Here is a 15459-nt window from a genome sequence, read left to right as displayed (position 1 = left end):
GCTGTCAGCGGCGGGAAAGGTCGAACCCGACGCGGGCAGAACTGGAAGCGGAAAGCCACCCACTCCCACTACTCCCACATCCACTTTTGCCCGGTGGCCGGACCGTCCGGCTGGCTCGGCATTCTCCATACGGTTGTACACCCTCGTACGAGGCCTGAAAGTACCTGTACTCTAGTACTATGTAAGTGAACAGCTTACGTAGTATTGAAGGTGGGTGGGTTTGCCTGCCTTTTAGGGGTGGTTCGTCTGAAGATCAGCTTACAGATTTATTGAGATTCGTAAAATTAATGGTGCCTGTCAATTGAACCTGCATGTCAATTGGGTCGCATGCACTCCCTTTGACTACGACCCCTGTGACAGCCACTCGGGTCATCTGGCATTTTGCTTGCATGGAGGTACAGTACAACCATTAGCTTACACCACGTCAAGCGCTGCATCGCCTACTACAGAGTTGCGGTCCCTGAACCTAGATAGGAGGCAAACTCATTTCGTTTGACGCTATTTCAAGTCTCATGGCTTTTGAGTATTTGCACAAGACGTTGAAAGAGAGCTAAGTTCATGCTACAACAAGTTCAACAGCTCTAATCTGGGTGGTATAGTCGTGATTCTTGGGTTATACAAGTAGGAACATAGTAGAGTGATATTATACATGGTGATAACTACTGCGCTTTTGCGGGCAGTAGGTTCACTAGGGCTCGCCTTGGGGGAGCAAGCCTTCTTTAGAACAATCATCGATGCCAGAATAGCCAAATAGCCGCATGATCTTCGCGGTACTCCGCATCGGCGTGGCTAGGTCAAGGGTTGCAACAAGCCAGACCTTACGCGCTTCAAGGGCCAGGGAGAAAATGTTAACCCGTAACATTCTATTACACCAAGGCCGTTCGTGGTAGAAATTGACGGGCTGGATTTTCTGGTCACCTGGTGGATGTGTCGGACGAGGACAAATCTGACCCTTGAGATTTGAGCTTCTCAAGCCCTTCAATCTGTTCATCGAGGAGTGCGATCTCAGCCTCGATGCTCAGGAGCTTCTCGCGCAAAATCCCCCTGTAATCATCATCGGAGAGGGACTTGAGCGGAATCCATTTTGAATCGGCGATCCGCTGAAGGATCGGCTTCGATGGAGTGTTGGCCTTTTCTAATTGCCATGTGTCGATCGCATTATAAGTGCTTTGGCCCAGATAGCCTAGTGCCGAAAAGAACACCACTCCTGGAATTAGTCGACCCCCTGACGCCAGGTATTAGTATTGCAGGCAGTTTTTCCCAGCAGTGACCAAAGCGAAGAATAATCAATCGACGTACCTAGTAGTCGGGTAACAGTGCCTCCAGCGATGCCCCCTGATAGAGCGCTGACATAAGCGCGTTGCTTAGAATCGGCATTGTTTTCGAAATGATATTTTAAGATGTTCTCTCTCAAGACTGCAGGGGGAAGACTCAGATCTCTGCTAAAATCAACGCGACACGGAGCCAAGAGGGAGCACTTACACCAGAAACCGCTCCCAGTTGCAGCCCATTGAACACCGCAAGATAGAGAATGAATCACCGGATTAGGAGACCGGATGACACCTGCAACACCGCCATACACCAGTCCAAGAGAGCCTATCGTGGCATGTCAGTGGGCCATCGCAGTTATCGCCATGCTGTGCAAGAGCATGGATCATGGAATTGATGCGAAAAAATGTACAACCGTGGAGGCTTCGCCGGGTTTTAAAGGGACTGACCGCTCAGAGCTCCTGCCTTGACGAGCGGGAAAAACGTAGACTGGCTCTTGTTCTGTTCACTCATCCTGCTCGCTGTTGACATCGAAGTCAAATGTTACCCTCAGATCTACTTCGTACGTTGGTTAGTTACACCTCCAGGCCAACGATTGCCCAAGTAATCGGTTCATCGCCAGGGAAAACCATAATGGTACACGTGATTGGGACTCGGGATATGCTGCTTTGTCATGTATTTGTGTGCATAATCACGAATCTGAAAGGCTCTGGACCTTCCATGTCCACAACGGCACTCAGCAGCAGTTAATTCCTCTTACATACATGCTATCTGTAGAAATCACAGTCAGTGGCATATATGTCCGAAGTCCCATTAACTCAAGGCTGAGAGCGCAACATCAGTTATACCGTATAGAAACGAGTAATTGCGGGCGAGGATGATGTCACCTCAGCGGGTCTCCGCAATCCAAGCGGGTCCAGTTATCAACCTGAAGAACAGAGCTTGACCACTTCTTCCCTTTGTCTTCTATCGCAATTGTCATTTTTTCACTTGTCTGGCCAAAATGCATGAGACCTTACGGTCTAAATGGTTGTCCGGCTGAATATACGCCCGTCTCACTGGCCAGGTGCCTACAAATTGGCTTGGGCCTCACTCAAAACCCAGTGCTATTGCTTTTACTGCGTGTGCGGTAAGCGAAGGGAGCATACGACCACAATATAACTGTCCGTCTGGACGTTGAAGGGACTGACTCAAAGCATACTTGCTCCTCTTAGCGTTTGCCTAATTGCAACGCAGCATCGAAAACATTTCTCCACAAAAGTCACCAAATGCTTCAAGACCTTGTATCGGGTAGTCCGTCGCTCGTAGGACTCGGATGCTTGACCTTGCATTTTCTATCTTTATACCAACACCGTGGCTGACTTCGAGCAACTGTCGCAGGCACCTTTCTAAAACTAGTCTGTTCTGTCGAGCGAAACGAGTCGCGTACTGCGTAAAGTGCCCACGATTGCACTTGCCAGCAAACGTACAATGCTCACACACACTTAATAAAGTCAGAAGCATTTTCTTGAGCACTGTGCGCACTGGACTCTTCGGCTGGTTTCGACTGTTTCCCCGTGCATATACTCTACGAAGTCGAAGTTCAATTGATCGACTTAGCCGAGCAGTCGATTCAAACCGTTCATATTCTACGGCCATCAAAAGCAGTCTGTGTCCATATTTGTGACATTTGCAATCCGACGTCTTAAGGACAACTGGCGAAGTTCAGGGTATATGGCTTTGATGATATAATGGCATGCCTAATGGCATGCTTGGATGTGAAGCGAAAAGTGGAAGACGGCTCATGATGCTGACTATACAAAGAGGCCTATATCCTTTCTTGACCCGCCTTGCGCCGAGTATTGCACAATGACTTGCATTCTGATGTCTCAGCATACCTTGATGCTAAGCCTAACCCATTACACGACGCTTCTACTAGCCAAGGTTTGAAAGCAGCATGCTACGTACCTCTCGGACATACGAACCAGTTTGACCGTCTGGTATCTTAAGCGAGCTGATCTTTCATGACAGTCACAAGGAAGCCTGCAATTGTTCATTTTTTCTGTCCAATTGTAATGAAGCAGGCGAGAGGATGCAGCAACCTCAAGTGGCTGCAAGTCACCCGAGATTTTACTTCTCTTTGTTTCACTGCGGGCTTGGAACCTTGCTTCCTCGGGCCCAGCCAGCTGAGGGGATAATGGGACCAGAAGCTGTAACACTCAATCATGAAGAATGGCAAGAATGCAGAAGCCTTATCTAATTTTCCTTGTCGGTGAGAGCTGAATAGTCTAATAGAAGTCTTGTCTCCATGCAGTAGTGTTGCGGATGTGTCCGCCGGGAGGAATTGTGTCAAGAAGAAGAATAATTCAAGGCGGCATGGTTCACAAACATCACAGGTGATGTTTCATATCCCCGCGAAAGATTTTTTTTTTTTTTTGGATTGTCTACATGTCAAATCTGCCGGCTAATATGAGCAGTGAAGGCATATGCGCTCGGCCGGGATGAGGCGTGGAAGGGAAGAGTAAGCAGCGGAAGAAAGAAATATCCCCACAGCAATCGACTTAAAAGTATTTGAACCTGTAATAAGAATTGGGAACACATGATTCAAAGAAAAAGAAAAGAAAGATTAAAAAATACAAAACTCAAGTGGAGAGTTTCACTTTCACACAGTCTCTCTCTCTCTCCGCAAAAAGAGTCCCAAGCAAAAGAGGGGGTGGGCTGGGAAAGACTGGAAGGGGAAAAAAGCCCTCGGGAAGCTGGACTGGGACTTACTTGGTTGGGTCGAGCGCCAACAGGCCCAAAAGCCGCACCAACACTTTTTGGAGGCTGACTTTTTTAGTGTCATCACTAAAAATTATCCTCACGGATAAACCTACTTTCCCCTCTGTTCTTCAACTGCGGAGCTTCCTTGCATCCCAACCCACCCATCGTTCATCGTCCTTTGAACGTCATCCTCCGCAATTCCTCAAGACTTCTAATTCGGAAGTCTTCTTTACCCCCATCCAACTCTCACCTTCAACCCCCGAGACGCGCACAGGAACTTCCCTTGGCGCGTTTCCCCGAACTGAACAACCGCAATCATGGGTTCGTTTGCAACCCCTCTCTGTGGCCCTGCGCGCTGTCGCAACCCACACCTCTCTACCCCTCAAAGATGTCCCTGTTTACTGATGTATCCTTCATATGTTCAGCGCCCGGAAAGCAGAAAGCCCAGAAGATGTCGCTAGGCAACTTCTTGGCTGATGAGTGTAAGTCCGTCGAGATATCCCCATACCCCCGCGGGGATGAACATTACTGATGACGACTAGCCCTCGGCTCTTGGGCCGATGAGATGGACGACATGCCTTTGCCTGGTAAGTGTTTTTCATTCTGAAATAGTTCTAACGATCTTTGCTAATCGTACGATGATTTACAGCCGGTACGTGGTTTTTTGAGCGCACCCTCAGTCTCATCATGATGGCAACATTTTAATCATTAGCCAGCCCCTTCCTCGACCAGCTTCGGAGGCGACCGCCGCCCTATGGGCCTTGCCTCTTCTTCCGGCTTCGGTAATGGATTTGGTGGTATGGCTTCTCCGCTACAAAACTAGTTCGAGGAATTTCCTAGGCTGACATGATTCGATGAAAGAACGCGAGCGTGGTGGTTACGCTGTCAGAGAGCCTCTCCCTCTTCCTACTCAGCCTCCCTATACCGCCCACGTCGGTAATCTGTCCTTCGATGCGGCTTCTGCCGATATCTCCGATCTCTTTGCCGAATGCGGTGTGACCAACGTCCGTGTTGTGGAGGACAAGTTGACCAAGGCCCCCAAGGGATTCGGATATGTCGAGTTTGAGACTGTCGATGGTCTGAAGAAGGCTCTCGACCTCTCTGGCGCCACTCTTCAGGGAAGAGCGATCCGTGTCAGCATCGCTGAGCCTCGTAGGTTTTGCTACTCTTGGATACTGTTATATGCTGGCTGACAACCGCTTTTAGCCAAGGAGCGCGATGTCAAGGAATTTGACTGGACCCGCAAGGGCCCTCTTCCGGATGCTCCCCAGCGCCGCGTCCCTGAACGCTCCAACTTCGATCGCTCCAACTTCGGACGCAACATGGATAACATGTCTGATGCAGGCAGTGAACGCGGCGGTAACAACCGTCGCAGCAACTTCGAGAGCGATGGCAAGTTCCGCGATTTCAACAACTGGGAGCGCAAGGGCCCTCTGTCCCCTCCCGCCCCCGTGAGGGAAGGTCGCCCCCGCAGCAACGAAGGACCTGGTTTCAGACGCAGCTCCCCCGCCTGGGGTGAGGGCCGCTCCCACGAGGGACCCTCTGGTGAGGGACGCTCTCAGGATGGCTCTCGTCCTCCTCGCCGCGAATTCCAAGAACGTCAAGAACGCACGCCCACCGCTGCCGACCTCGACAACGCATGGCGGTCCAGAATGCGCCCCGATCAGCCCAAGGAGTCCAGCAACCCCCCTTCGCCTGCTGCCGCCCCTGCCGCTCCCGCTGCTCCTAGCCGCCCCAAGTTGAACCTCCAGAAACGGACTGTGACTGAGTCTTCGTCCCCGGCTGCCGGCGGCGAGTCCAAGGCCAGCATCTTCGGTGGAGCTAAGCCCATCGACACCGCTGCCCGCGAGAAGGAAGTTGAGGAGCGTCGCCAACTTGCCATCCGCCAGAAGAAGGAGGCTGATGAGAAGGCCAAGGCTGAGAAGGGCGAGAAGCAACGCGCTTCCAAGGAGCAGGGCAAGACCGACAAGCCGGTGTCTACGGCTGACCCCAACGGAAGAGACGTCACCGACACTCCTCAGGGTGGCAAGAACTTCGATATCCTCCGGCAGGCCGGTGAGGAAGAGGGTGCCGAGAAGGCTGAACAGGATCAGGGCGAGGAAACGGCTGCTAAGGGCGCTGAGGCTGCTGCTACCGATGCGGCTGCCAGCAAGACTAACGGCAGCTGGCGGAGCGCCCCCGCTGAGGCCCAGGCTGGAGCCGCCGATGAGGAGGGCTGGAGCACGGTTGGCTCGGGGAGACAGCGCAACAACCGCCGCGGTGGCCGTACGTTCGCATAGATTCATCGATACCCCAGAGCTGTTCATCACTTGACCAAAATATCGCGCTACTACCGCCAGAGCGTCCCAGCTCGCGGCACTGGATCCCTGCCGTAGCCTGGACCTAACAGCAATTCTCCGTGTGCTCTCTTCGAATAGCCGGATTGATTTTGGTTATGTCGGTGGCTAATTTGTTTTGATGACCCGTTGTCTTCCCGTCTTTGAACCATTCTCCCCTTCTTTACCCCCCTCCCGATTGTCTGTTCCGGCTAGGCCCACGATCAGGATCTAGTTACTGCTCTCAGTCAAGCATGTCGAAAAGTTTCCTTTTCCCCCTCTTTTTCCAGTTTTCTTCGGTTTTCCTCTGAGCTAGCTATTCCCATGTACGTGGACGAACTGTTATACACCAATGATCATGATGGCTGATGTGAAGGAAGTGAATGTATACGTTAACTGTTTCTGAATCATGGCTTCTCTCTCTCCTAATGCCTTCTTGCAATATCGATCGCTCTTTCATTGCCGACGAACATATTACTCCCCTTCTCCTTTCTGTATCGTGTGTTCGGGGGTCCAGGAACGGCGTGTGGGAGTCAGTCCTGTTCTTTTGCTTCGCTGATGAATCCATGACCCTAATTTGACGATCCGAGCAAACCAGTTTGATAGCATGATGAAGAAGATGATGATGATGACAGTGGAGAGCCATTCAATGACATGCACTGGTGATTTTCTTGAGCACTGGACCAGAATCTTGTCCAACTCGGACACCAATCTGTGCGTGCCCCTGTCCTATCGCGTTCGTGTCGGTGAATTTGTCCACGTATGTTTTTGCCGTCTTCGAAGTTGGACATAAGTCATTTTGCGTGAGATTAGTGCAATAGTGCCATTATAGAATGATCTAGTCGAGTTCATTTATCACGGGACGTAGGCGACCTTAGTTATCATCTAAGATACACACTAGCTCGGCCGGAGCCACCAACGAGCGGTCACGATGATAGAGATAAGGATATCATTTACTACCTACCGAGTAGTTTTTAGTGACCTACTGCACACACCAGTAGACCGAGACAATAGATAGACTCCGCGGATCTCAGCCGATGCCAATCAATCCCGACAGCTCATGCGCTGACGATGCAGCTCTGCGAAATTTTACCTCATCGAGTCTAGAGGCAGAGGGAGAAAAGGGCAAATCAGTCCCATTAGTTCTCCGTTCCCCACAACCGTAGGCCTATAGTTAACTGACTTGTCAGCTCAGCCCACCCTTTTTGCTTTACTTTGCTTTTGTCTTTGCTTTACTTCTTCGAAAGAGAAAACCCCCTCCTCCTCTGTTCCCGTCGCCGATGTCGCTGAGCTATTTAAACTCCTTAAGACGGCCTTGGGGCTATAATGTGCGACTCGGGTACAACTTGTTCGTGTCGTTGACCCTTTTCCCGCTACATACGATCATACTACTTTATCGCCCCCTCCCGTCGGCGGAACATTCGGTATGGCAGCGACAGACTGCGATTCCCCACCATGGAAGTTGGCCTTTCGCTCTTCCAAGAAGTTTGTGACTTGGGTGGTGGCTATTGCCTGTTTTACGGTGAGTGAGGGGGGGGGAAATAGGATAGCGTCGCTTTACCTGTTTCCTGAACATGATGCTAATTGCCGTTTCACCGCACGCAGGACGTTTTCATCTACGGCATGGTGCGGTTCTCCAGTGATGAATACTGGTGACAGTTGTATCTGACTGGAACGATCGTTTACTAGATCGTGCCCATATTACCGATTGTCTTGAAAACGAGAGTCTCTGTGCCAGATGGTGACCGTACGTTTGCTTTCCCATAGCTGTATTGGCAGACAGACCCACTGACACAAAGCTTCACAGTACAGCAATGGATGTCGATCATGCTTGCTGCCTTCGGGGGCGGTATTTTCTTTGGTTCCCGTGAGTGATAGCTTGCACGCCCACGCCAATTGGTATGCTCGGAGAATAGGTCCTGACCAGTCACAAGCTATCTTCGGGTACTTTGCGGACAGAAGCTCATCGCGCCAGCTTCCGTTCATGATCGGCCTGTTCGCCCTCGGCGGGACGACCGTGGTGTTCTGGTTCGCGAGGTCGTTGTCGTCGCTGGTGATCGCGCGGGCTCTGCAAGGTCTGTCGGCAGCCGTGGTGTGGACTGTCGGCATGGCGCTTGTTGTGGACACAGTGGGCAAGGACCAGGTCGGGGCGGCCATGGGATATGTCTCTATGGCTTTGACAGTTGGGACGGTATTCGGCCCGTTCATCGGTGGGATCATGTACGTTTCGCGCATTCATGCTGTCAGGGCTGGAGGAAGACGGTCGCTAACGACGACCCATGCAGGCTCTCGCGAGTCGGGTACCACTCGGTGTTCCTGCTGGCGATCGCTTTGATTGTGGTGGACATCAGTCTTCGTCTCGTTATGATCGAGCAGAAGACGGCCGCGAAGTGGCTTCCGTCAAAGACGGAAGAATCCAGCGGTTTGCTGGGTAAGAGTACCGGATACGGCGCTCTCAGTGAACAAGACAGTGCAAGCTCGCTGTGTCCACCTGATGATGTGCTCGTTGAACCGCCGGTCGAGGATGGCAGTGAGCCCGACTCGAGCGGGAAAGAGACGTCCGTACCGGGTATTGTTCGGCTGATATGCTCTGGTAAATTGATGCTTGTGTTGATGGCGACTGTCGTCGATGCCATCTTGTACTCCTCATTCGACACGGTCCGTGGTTACTGCAATCCTCTTGCATCCATCTTCTTTCAGCGACTGATCGTGGTCCAGGTTCTTCCACTTTATGTTATGAAGACATTCGACTGGGGCCCGATGGGGATAGGCCTGTGCTTCCTTCCCTTGTTCGCACCGTCCTTCGCGTCCCCTTGGATTGGTACGTCTATCCACTTCCAAAACCGGCTTCAACTAACCTTGAGTTCGCAAAGGCGATGCCGTCGACAGTCTCGGAGCCTTACAAATCGCCTTCCTAGGCTTTTTACTCGACTGTCCAACCTTTCTCCTCTTCCAGTTCGTCACTGAGAACACGGTCCAGCACCAGATTCTGCTAGTCGCCTTCCTCTTTCTGGCTGGAGCCGCGTCAACCCTGCAGATGGTCTCGTTGATGGTTGAGGTGGGACGAGTCACGGAGCGATATGAGCGGGAATATCCAGGCATTTTCGGCCACCAGGGAGGCACTGCGCAAGCATACGGGCTGTTTAATGTGGCATGGTCCGGTGGGCAGGTGCTTGGGCCTCTGATGGCGGGTCTTCTGGTTGATCAGGCTGGGTGGGCGGCCATGGTGTCGACGTTTGGAGTGATGAGTGGAGCGATTGCAGTCGTAATTGCGCTCTCAGACCGAAAGGTAATGAGAGGGCTATGTGGAAAAAGATGCTGAGGTATGGGACTCGATGATACATATAGATGAGACTGTATGTCATGATTACGGAGGAAACGAGCAGATTCCTGGGGTCCTGGTCCGGGTCAGATTCCGATGGCATTGCGAGTGTACTCGGGGTGAGTGAGGAGATAGTGACATATACACGGAGTGGCTAGGCTAGAGTTCTGTCACTTGTGTGTTACTTGTGAACGATATAAATCTTTTTATCTCCTTCCTCTCAGCTGTCATTACCCTCTCCTTTAAGAGCATTGCCGTTTCTCGAACTCCTTCTCCAATCTCCGGTGGTTGGTGCTTCGCATTAGATCCTGTAAAATTACACTCCACTTTCACCACCGTCGGCTCTCGCATCCAACTTGCTGTCATCCTACACCCCGCAACTCCGAGAAAGGAGCGGAAAGGTGTATTCGAGGGAAGCAACTCAGAGAGAGGCAAGAAGAGACACAACCAATCTCACAGATATTCTCTACAACGAGTGAGTCCAGCTCACCTTCCAAAAGATGAGTTCTCCCTCCGCTTCTCAGCCTGTTCCTGCTCCTTCGAGTCCTCATGAGGGCGTCAACGACGCTTCACAGGAAAGCCACCCTCTTCCAGCATCTACCGGCAAAATGAGTACACGCGATCCTATGCCCCCGGTTGTAAGCATGCAACACTCATATTCACTTTCCCCCGAGGCTATGAGTTCACTGCTGACAGCTATTGATAAATAGACATGTCCGCGCCAGGATACCGTGTCCAAGCTCGCCGCCGCGGTGGATTCTGAAAATGCCGTTCTCGTGCGTGGCACCCCAGCCACCGGGAAAACGGTCCTGTGCCGATTGCTCCGGGAATACTACCTCGACCACAAACGCAACGTGTATCTCCTCCCTCTATGGGGACGCCAAGAAGCACCACCCGGATCCCCTTGGACTCAGTTCGGCTGGCGCCTGCGACAACGAGATCCTGAGTTCGATCCAACATGGGCATCTGTTCCTGCAAAGACGGTGATTCTTATCGACGAGGCTCAGGGTTCCTACCGCGACTTGAACTTCTGGAATACGGTCATCAAGGACGTGCAATCTGGGCTTCGCCTAGGAGATATCAAGATCTGCCTTTTCGCATACTATGGACACCCTGTGACCGGCGTGGATTGGAGGGACCTGGACTATGCATATACTCCGACGACGTTTGGTATCGCGTCGCATATCACACTGGCCCCTCGACCTGGCCTGTATTCGGTAAATATCGGCTTGTTTACACCGAAGACGAATTACGTAAAGTTGTAGCACTTCGGACGACACGGGGGTTCGATGACGAGTTCACGATTGATCACATGGCGATGGCTGACTTGTATAAGCTGACAAGTGCGCATCCCGGGATGGTGGCCGCCATGGTCGATATCCTTTTCAATGTATGTACTGTTGTGTATCAGGACGTGAACAGATTCCATTTATGCTTGCTTCTTGCAAACTGACTTGAGTATAGACGCATTGCGATCTTATTAAACAAGGAAAGATACATATGATCACAATAGACCATGTGCTGGAAGTTTTAAAGACCATGTGCTGGAAGTTTTGAAGGATGAGAGTCAATTCTTTAGGTCCATCGAGAATCATGGTGCTTTTCGCTCATTTCCTTCCCACTCCGCATTGACATCCAAGGCTCTTGATGTACTGAGCCAGATCTTAGCCAAGGGAAGCATACCATTCGACTTCAATGATGCGGCAATGTGGATGTGCTACAGGCGGGGCTGGGTTCACCGGACCATTGAGGAATATACATCTGAGGATCATTTACCACGGGAAGAGGATATTGTTGTCCTGCCGTCGCGCCTACACGAAATGTGAGTTCTGACACACATGATACCTTGGCTTAATCAGAATTGACTCGATCTTAGGTGGGTTGAATGGGTTATCGGCCGTAGGCGGAGGTGTTGAAAAGGGAGCTCGGAGGTCAAGAAAAATGTTTACCGTACTGTATTAGATGCCGATAACTCAAAATCAAACTTGTTTCCCTTTCCCCGCACCACCAAAATTTCCCGCCGGACTTTAGTTAATTTTTTCTTTTGCCATTTTTCGCCGCCGCAGAGCTTATCTCTTTCATTGTAAACCCCACACTACTCACCCTCCTTTCTTCTTGTTCTTTTCCTGTCATTCCCGCCAGTCGTCGACCTTGGCTCCCTCACCTCGTGTTTTCGCATACCTGCTGCGACGAGGCCTGATCCCGACGTCCAGCATGGCCGTTGTCCCCGTCGACACGACCCTCCAAGTGCCGCCTCCGGATCCGGTCCAGGAACCCCCGGAGGTGGCCGTGACCCCCTGCGACCCCTGGCCGGCTCCCTACTATTTCGAAGGCGGACTGCGCCGCGTCAAGCCCTACCACTACACCTACAACACCTACTGCAAGGAGCGCTGGCGCGGGCGGGAGTTGCTGGACATCTTCCTGTCGGAGTTCCGTGATCGACCGGCCGAATACTACGTACGGTGACCCCTTCTTCCCCCCAGCACATCCTCTCCTTTCCCCTCCATTCCTCAAATCCAACTAACATAATCTGCGCTGGACAGAAAAAAGCCCTCGAAACCGGCCTCGTCTGCGTCAACGGCAAACCAGGCACCCCGCACACGATCGTCAAGAACGGCGAGATCATCTCGCACACGCTGCACCGGCACGAGCCGCCCGTGACGGGCAAGGAGATCGGGATCATCCACGAGGACGACGACCTGATCGTGATCGACAAGCCGGCCGGCGTGCCCGTACACTCGGCCGGACGGTACCACTACAACTCGGTGCTGGAGATCCTGCGGTCCCAGCGGCACCCGGACTGGGTGCCGCGGCCCTGCAACCGCCTTGACCGGCTGACCTCGGGTGTCATGTTTCTGGGGAAGCACCCCAAGGCGGCGGAGATGATGTGCGAGAAACTCAAGGCGCGCACCTTGCAGAAGGAGTACGTGGCGCGCGTCAAGGGCCGGTTCCCCGATGGGGTGGTCGTGTGCGATCAGCCCATTATGTCGGTGAGTCCCAAGGTCGGGCTGAACCGCGTGCGCGCCACGGGGAAGGAGGCTAAGACGAAGTTTCGCCGGCTGGCGTATATTCCTCCTTCTTCTGCGGCAGCCGCAGCGGGAGTGGGTGGGGAAGGGGAAGGGACGGGGGTAGCGACGCCGCCCCCGATCTACGCCAACGAAGAGGAAGGCTACAGCATCGTGCACTGCCTGCCGCTGACGGGCCGCACGCATCAGATCCGCGTGCACCTGCAGTTCCTGGGGCATCCGATCTCCAACGACCCGATCTACAGCAATCGGAAAGTCTTCGGCCCGGACCTGGGCAAGAACGAGACCTCCGACGAACGCGACCAGGAGCTGATCGCCCGATTGTCGAACCTGGGCAAGACCGAGACCGTCGCGGAGGGTACCGCTGCCAGCACCGGCACAAAACCCGACAGCAGCGAAAACAGCTACCGCACGCATCTCACCGCCGCGCCGCTCGTGCCCCCCGGCACCGACGCCTCGGTCGTCGAGGAGATCATGTCCCGCGAGCACGAGGCCGCCGTCGAGCGCTACCACAAGCGCAAGGGCGAGCGCCTGTCCGGCGAGCGCTGCCCCGTCTGCGACACCGAGCTGTACACCGACCCCAGCCCCGAGGAGCTGGGCATCTTCCTGCATGCGGCGGCGTACGCCGACAAGGAGGGCCCCGACGGCTGGAAGTACACCAGCCAGATGCCGAGTTGGGGGCTGCCCCCCGTCGGCGTGGACGGCCCCCGCGCGATGCCGGACTGGGTCGATGTCCCCGAGGACGAGGAGATTGTGATTGGGTATGGGACGGTGCCGGAGCTCGGTGGGGATGGGGATGGCGATGATAACCCGAAGAATCATGCCGAGAGGAGAGGAGGAGGTATCCCGGCGCTGGTCCAGGGGGTCGGGTTGGTGGATATCTCGGTGGAGAGGCAGGCGCATGAAGCTGCTGTTGCTGCCGCTGCCGCTGCTAATGCGGAGACTGCGCAAGCCACAGCATAGATTTTTTTTGGTACATAGAATCGCGATGATATCACCATAGAAGTTCAGTTTATTTCTTCTCGTTATACTCCCTCACCAAGCGATTGCATTCCTGCATTGCTGGGTCAACTCACTCCAGCATCAATGGTAGAGCAACACTCATAGCTAGACCATATGAATCCTCTACAACATCAAGGAAATGAGTGTCTGCCACATCCCCACAGGGTAACGGTAACAACACCAGGAAACAACACTACAGCCCCTACACTACGTCCTACACCCAATCTTACAAAAAGAAGACAGATAATTCCCAGACCAGCAGCACCAGCCAAGCCACGCGCATCGCATTGACATATCTTTATCTTGCTTTAGATCGCTCTGCATCAAGCCAAGCAGCCCCCACACGTAGAAAAAACAAACCGTTACCCCGGGTTTCTCGATAAACAGAAACGACAAGCACAGCCTAGCGTCCCCATCCACAAGACAAAGCATCATATCATCACTTCATGATAAAAGCCAAGTCCCCAGATGATTTGATACCAGAGATCCCGGTCAAGGCGTGCTTCCTTTCTCCATTGGATTTTTCTTTTTTAGGAAGAGAGAGTCATGGAGATGATATTGGTATTCATGGTCTTTTTGCCTCAAGTTTGTGTAAGTGTTTGATTTTTAAAACCGGATGTTCGAGATGGGGATTGGAGAGGGGGACAGAGAGAGGTAGGTTTCGGGAGCGGCAGATTTGGGAAAGTCTTTACATTATCATTCCATAAATAGGTTCTCTTCTTTTTTGATTTAAGTAAAAAAAAAAATCCATTTAAGCCTCAGTGGTGACACGGCCCTTGGGGTTGGTGACCTTGACGCCGAGAGCCTTGGCCTTGGCAATGATGTCGACACGCTTGCGGGAAGAGACGGCGGAGGCGATCCTGTTGGGGTTCGTTAATACATTGGGTCCGGCGGAAACGCTGCGACAGGGGAGGGGGAAAAACGTACTCAGCAGCGTAGGTGCGGTTGTGCATGAGAAGAAGCTCGACGTCCTTGGGGTTGTGGACGAGGAAAGCCTTGTGGCCGGAGGGCATCATGTGCTTGGTCTTCTTGTTGCTTCCGTAACCGATCTATTGATGGAAATGGCCTGTTAGTCGACAGCTCCGCATTCCGTGGCAAGGAAAGCGACGTACCGAGGGCATGGGGATGTTGCCCTTGAAGCGTCTACGGACGCGGTTGTCGATACCCTTGGGCTTGCGCCATGACTCCGGCACGCACTTGAAGCGGTCGGACTGGTGGCGGAAGAAACGCTTGGTGCCTGTAAAAGCGGGAAATTGTCAACCAAAAAAATGTCCCCTCGTGGGTGAGAAGGATGTGATTCGGTGGGTTGGGTTCGCCCTCGGGAGATAGCTCAGGTTCGAGTTTTCCAGGTGAATCAGTCCTTCGGAAGCCAGTGATGATTTGCGTGCATGCGTCTTGTGGCTTGCTCGAACTGTCGTATCAAGTTGTCGGTGCATTTGACAAGTGAAATTGGTCGTCCGAATCGCTCATTCCATGCAGAAATCGAATCCTCCTTCATAATCAACCATCGTTCGCATCCAGATCATCCTCCTCGTTCTCTTCCTCGTTGCGATTGTCGTTCTTCCCTGTCGCTATAGTACGATTGCTGGCTGGCTACCAAGGACCGATCGACTGATGGCTGAACTTCGACTCCCGGCAGGATATATTCATGGTGGGTGAGGATATTAGGACAAGGTGCAAACGTACGCTTCTTGACGATGGGGACGTGCTTCTTTGCGAGGACCATCTTGAACAAATCCCAAGTCAGTATGCAGTGAGACCAACGGCAATCGTGCAACACATA

General features: G+C 52.7%; 6 protein-coding genes across 6 annotated transcripts; 4 read left to right on the top strand and 2 right to left on the bottom strand.

Moving 5' to 3' along the window:
* Positions 1-465: 465 nt before the first annotated feature.
* Positions 466-2051, bottom strand: ASPACDRAFT_123953 (uncharacterized protein). Its single transcript, XM_020196695.1, has 4 exons — positions 1719-2051; positions 1483-1596; positions 1300-1416; positions 466-1225 (listed from the first exon to the last, which is right to left on the bottom strand). Exons 1-4 carry the CDS (start codon positions 1780-1782, stop codon positions 915-917), a joined length of 606 nt encoding a protein of 201 aa, XP_020053487.1. The 5' UTR covers positions 1783-2051; the 3' UTR covers positions 466-914.
* Positions 2052-4462: 2411 nt separating this feature from the next.
* Positions 4463-6290, top strand: ASPACDRAFT_46000 (translation initiation factor 4B; the record flags this gene model as incomplete). The annotated part of the gene is made up of 5 exons (XM_020201716.1): positions 4463-4493; positions 4554-4598; positions 4728-4808; positions 4873-5163; positions 5218-6290. 5 exons carry the CDS (start codon positions 4463-4465, stop codon positions 6288-6290), a joined length of 1521 nt encoding a protein of 506 aa, XP_020053486.1.
* Positions 6291-7726: 1436 nt separating this feature from the next.
* Positions 7727-9767, top strand: ASPACDRAFT_80634 (MFS transporter). Its single transcript, XM_020205694.1, has 8 exons — positions 7727-7848; positions 7932-7952; positions 8016-8073; positions 8134-8193; positions 8261-8546; positions 8612-8984; positions 9045-9147; positions 9200-9767. Exons 1-8 carry the CDS (start codon positions 7753-7755, stop codon positions 9646-9648), a joined length of 1446 nt encoding a protein of 481 aa, XP_020053485.1. The 5' UTR covers positions 7727-7752; the 3' UTR covers positions 9649-9767.
* Positions 9768-10148: 381 nt separating this feature from the next.
* ASPACDRAFT_62845 (ATP-binding protein) lies at positions 10149-10913 on the top strand (the record flags this gene model as incomplete). Its single annotated transcript, XM_020203832.1, has 2 exons — positions 10149-10286; positions 10359-10913. The coding sequence occupies 2 exons, from the start codon at positions 10149-10151 to the stop codon at positions 10911-10913; spliced, it is 693 nt and encodes a 230-aa protein (XP_020053484.1).
* Positions 10914-11862: 949 nt separating this feature from the next.
* On the top strand, positions 11863-13660 carry ASPACDRAFT_1904824 (pseudouridine synthase family protein; the record flags this gene model as incomplete). Its single annotated transcript, XM_020198813.1, has 2 exons — positions 11863-12105; positions 12192-13660. The coding sequence occupies 2 exons, from the start codon at positions 11863-11865 to the stop codon at positions 13635-13637; spliced, it is 1689 nt and encodes a 562-aa protein (XP_020053483.1). The 3' UTR covers positions 13638-13660.
* A 767-nt stretch (positions 13661-14427) lies between these two features.
* ASPACDRAFT_45998 (60S ribosomal protein eL32) lies at positions 14428-15402 on the bottom strand (the record flags this gene model as incomplete). Its single annotated transcript, XM_020201715.1, has 4 exons — positions 14428-14536; positions 14604-14725; positions 14789-14913; positions 15363-15402. 4 exons carry the CDS (start codon positions 15400-15402, stop codon positions 14428-14430), a joined length of 396 nt encoding a protein of 131 aa, XP_020053482.1.
* Between the last annotated feature and the right edge of the window lie 57 nt (positions 15403-15459).

This window comes from Aspergillus aculeatus (genome assembly GCF_001890905.1).
Source record: "Aspergillus aculeatus ATCC 16872 unplaced genomic scaffold ASPACscaffold_14, whole genome shotgun sequence".
Lineage (NCBI taxonomy): Eukaryota > Fungi > Ascomycota > Eurotiomycetes > Eurotiales > Aspergillaceae > Aspergillus > Aspergillus aculeatus.
Note: the sequence above shows the minus strand (reverse complement) of the source record. Positions and strands in the feature narration are given on the sequence as shown.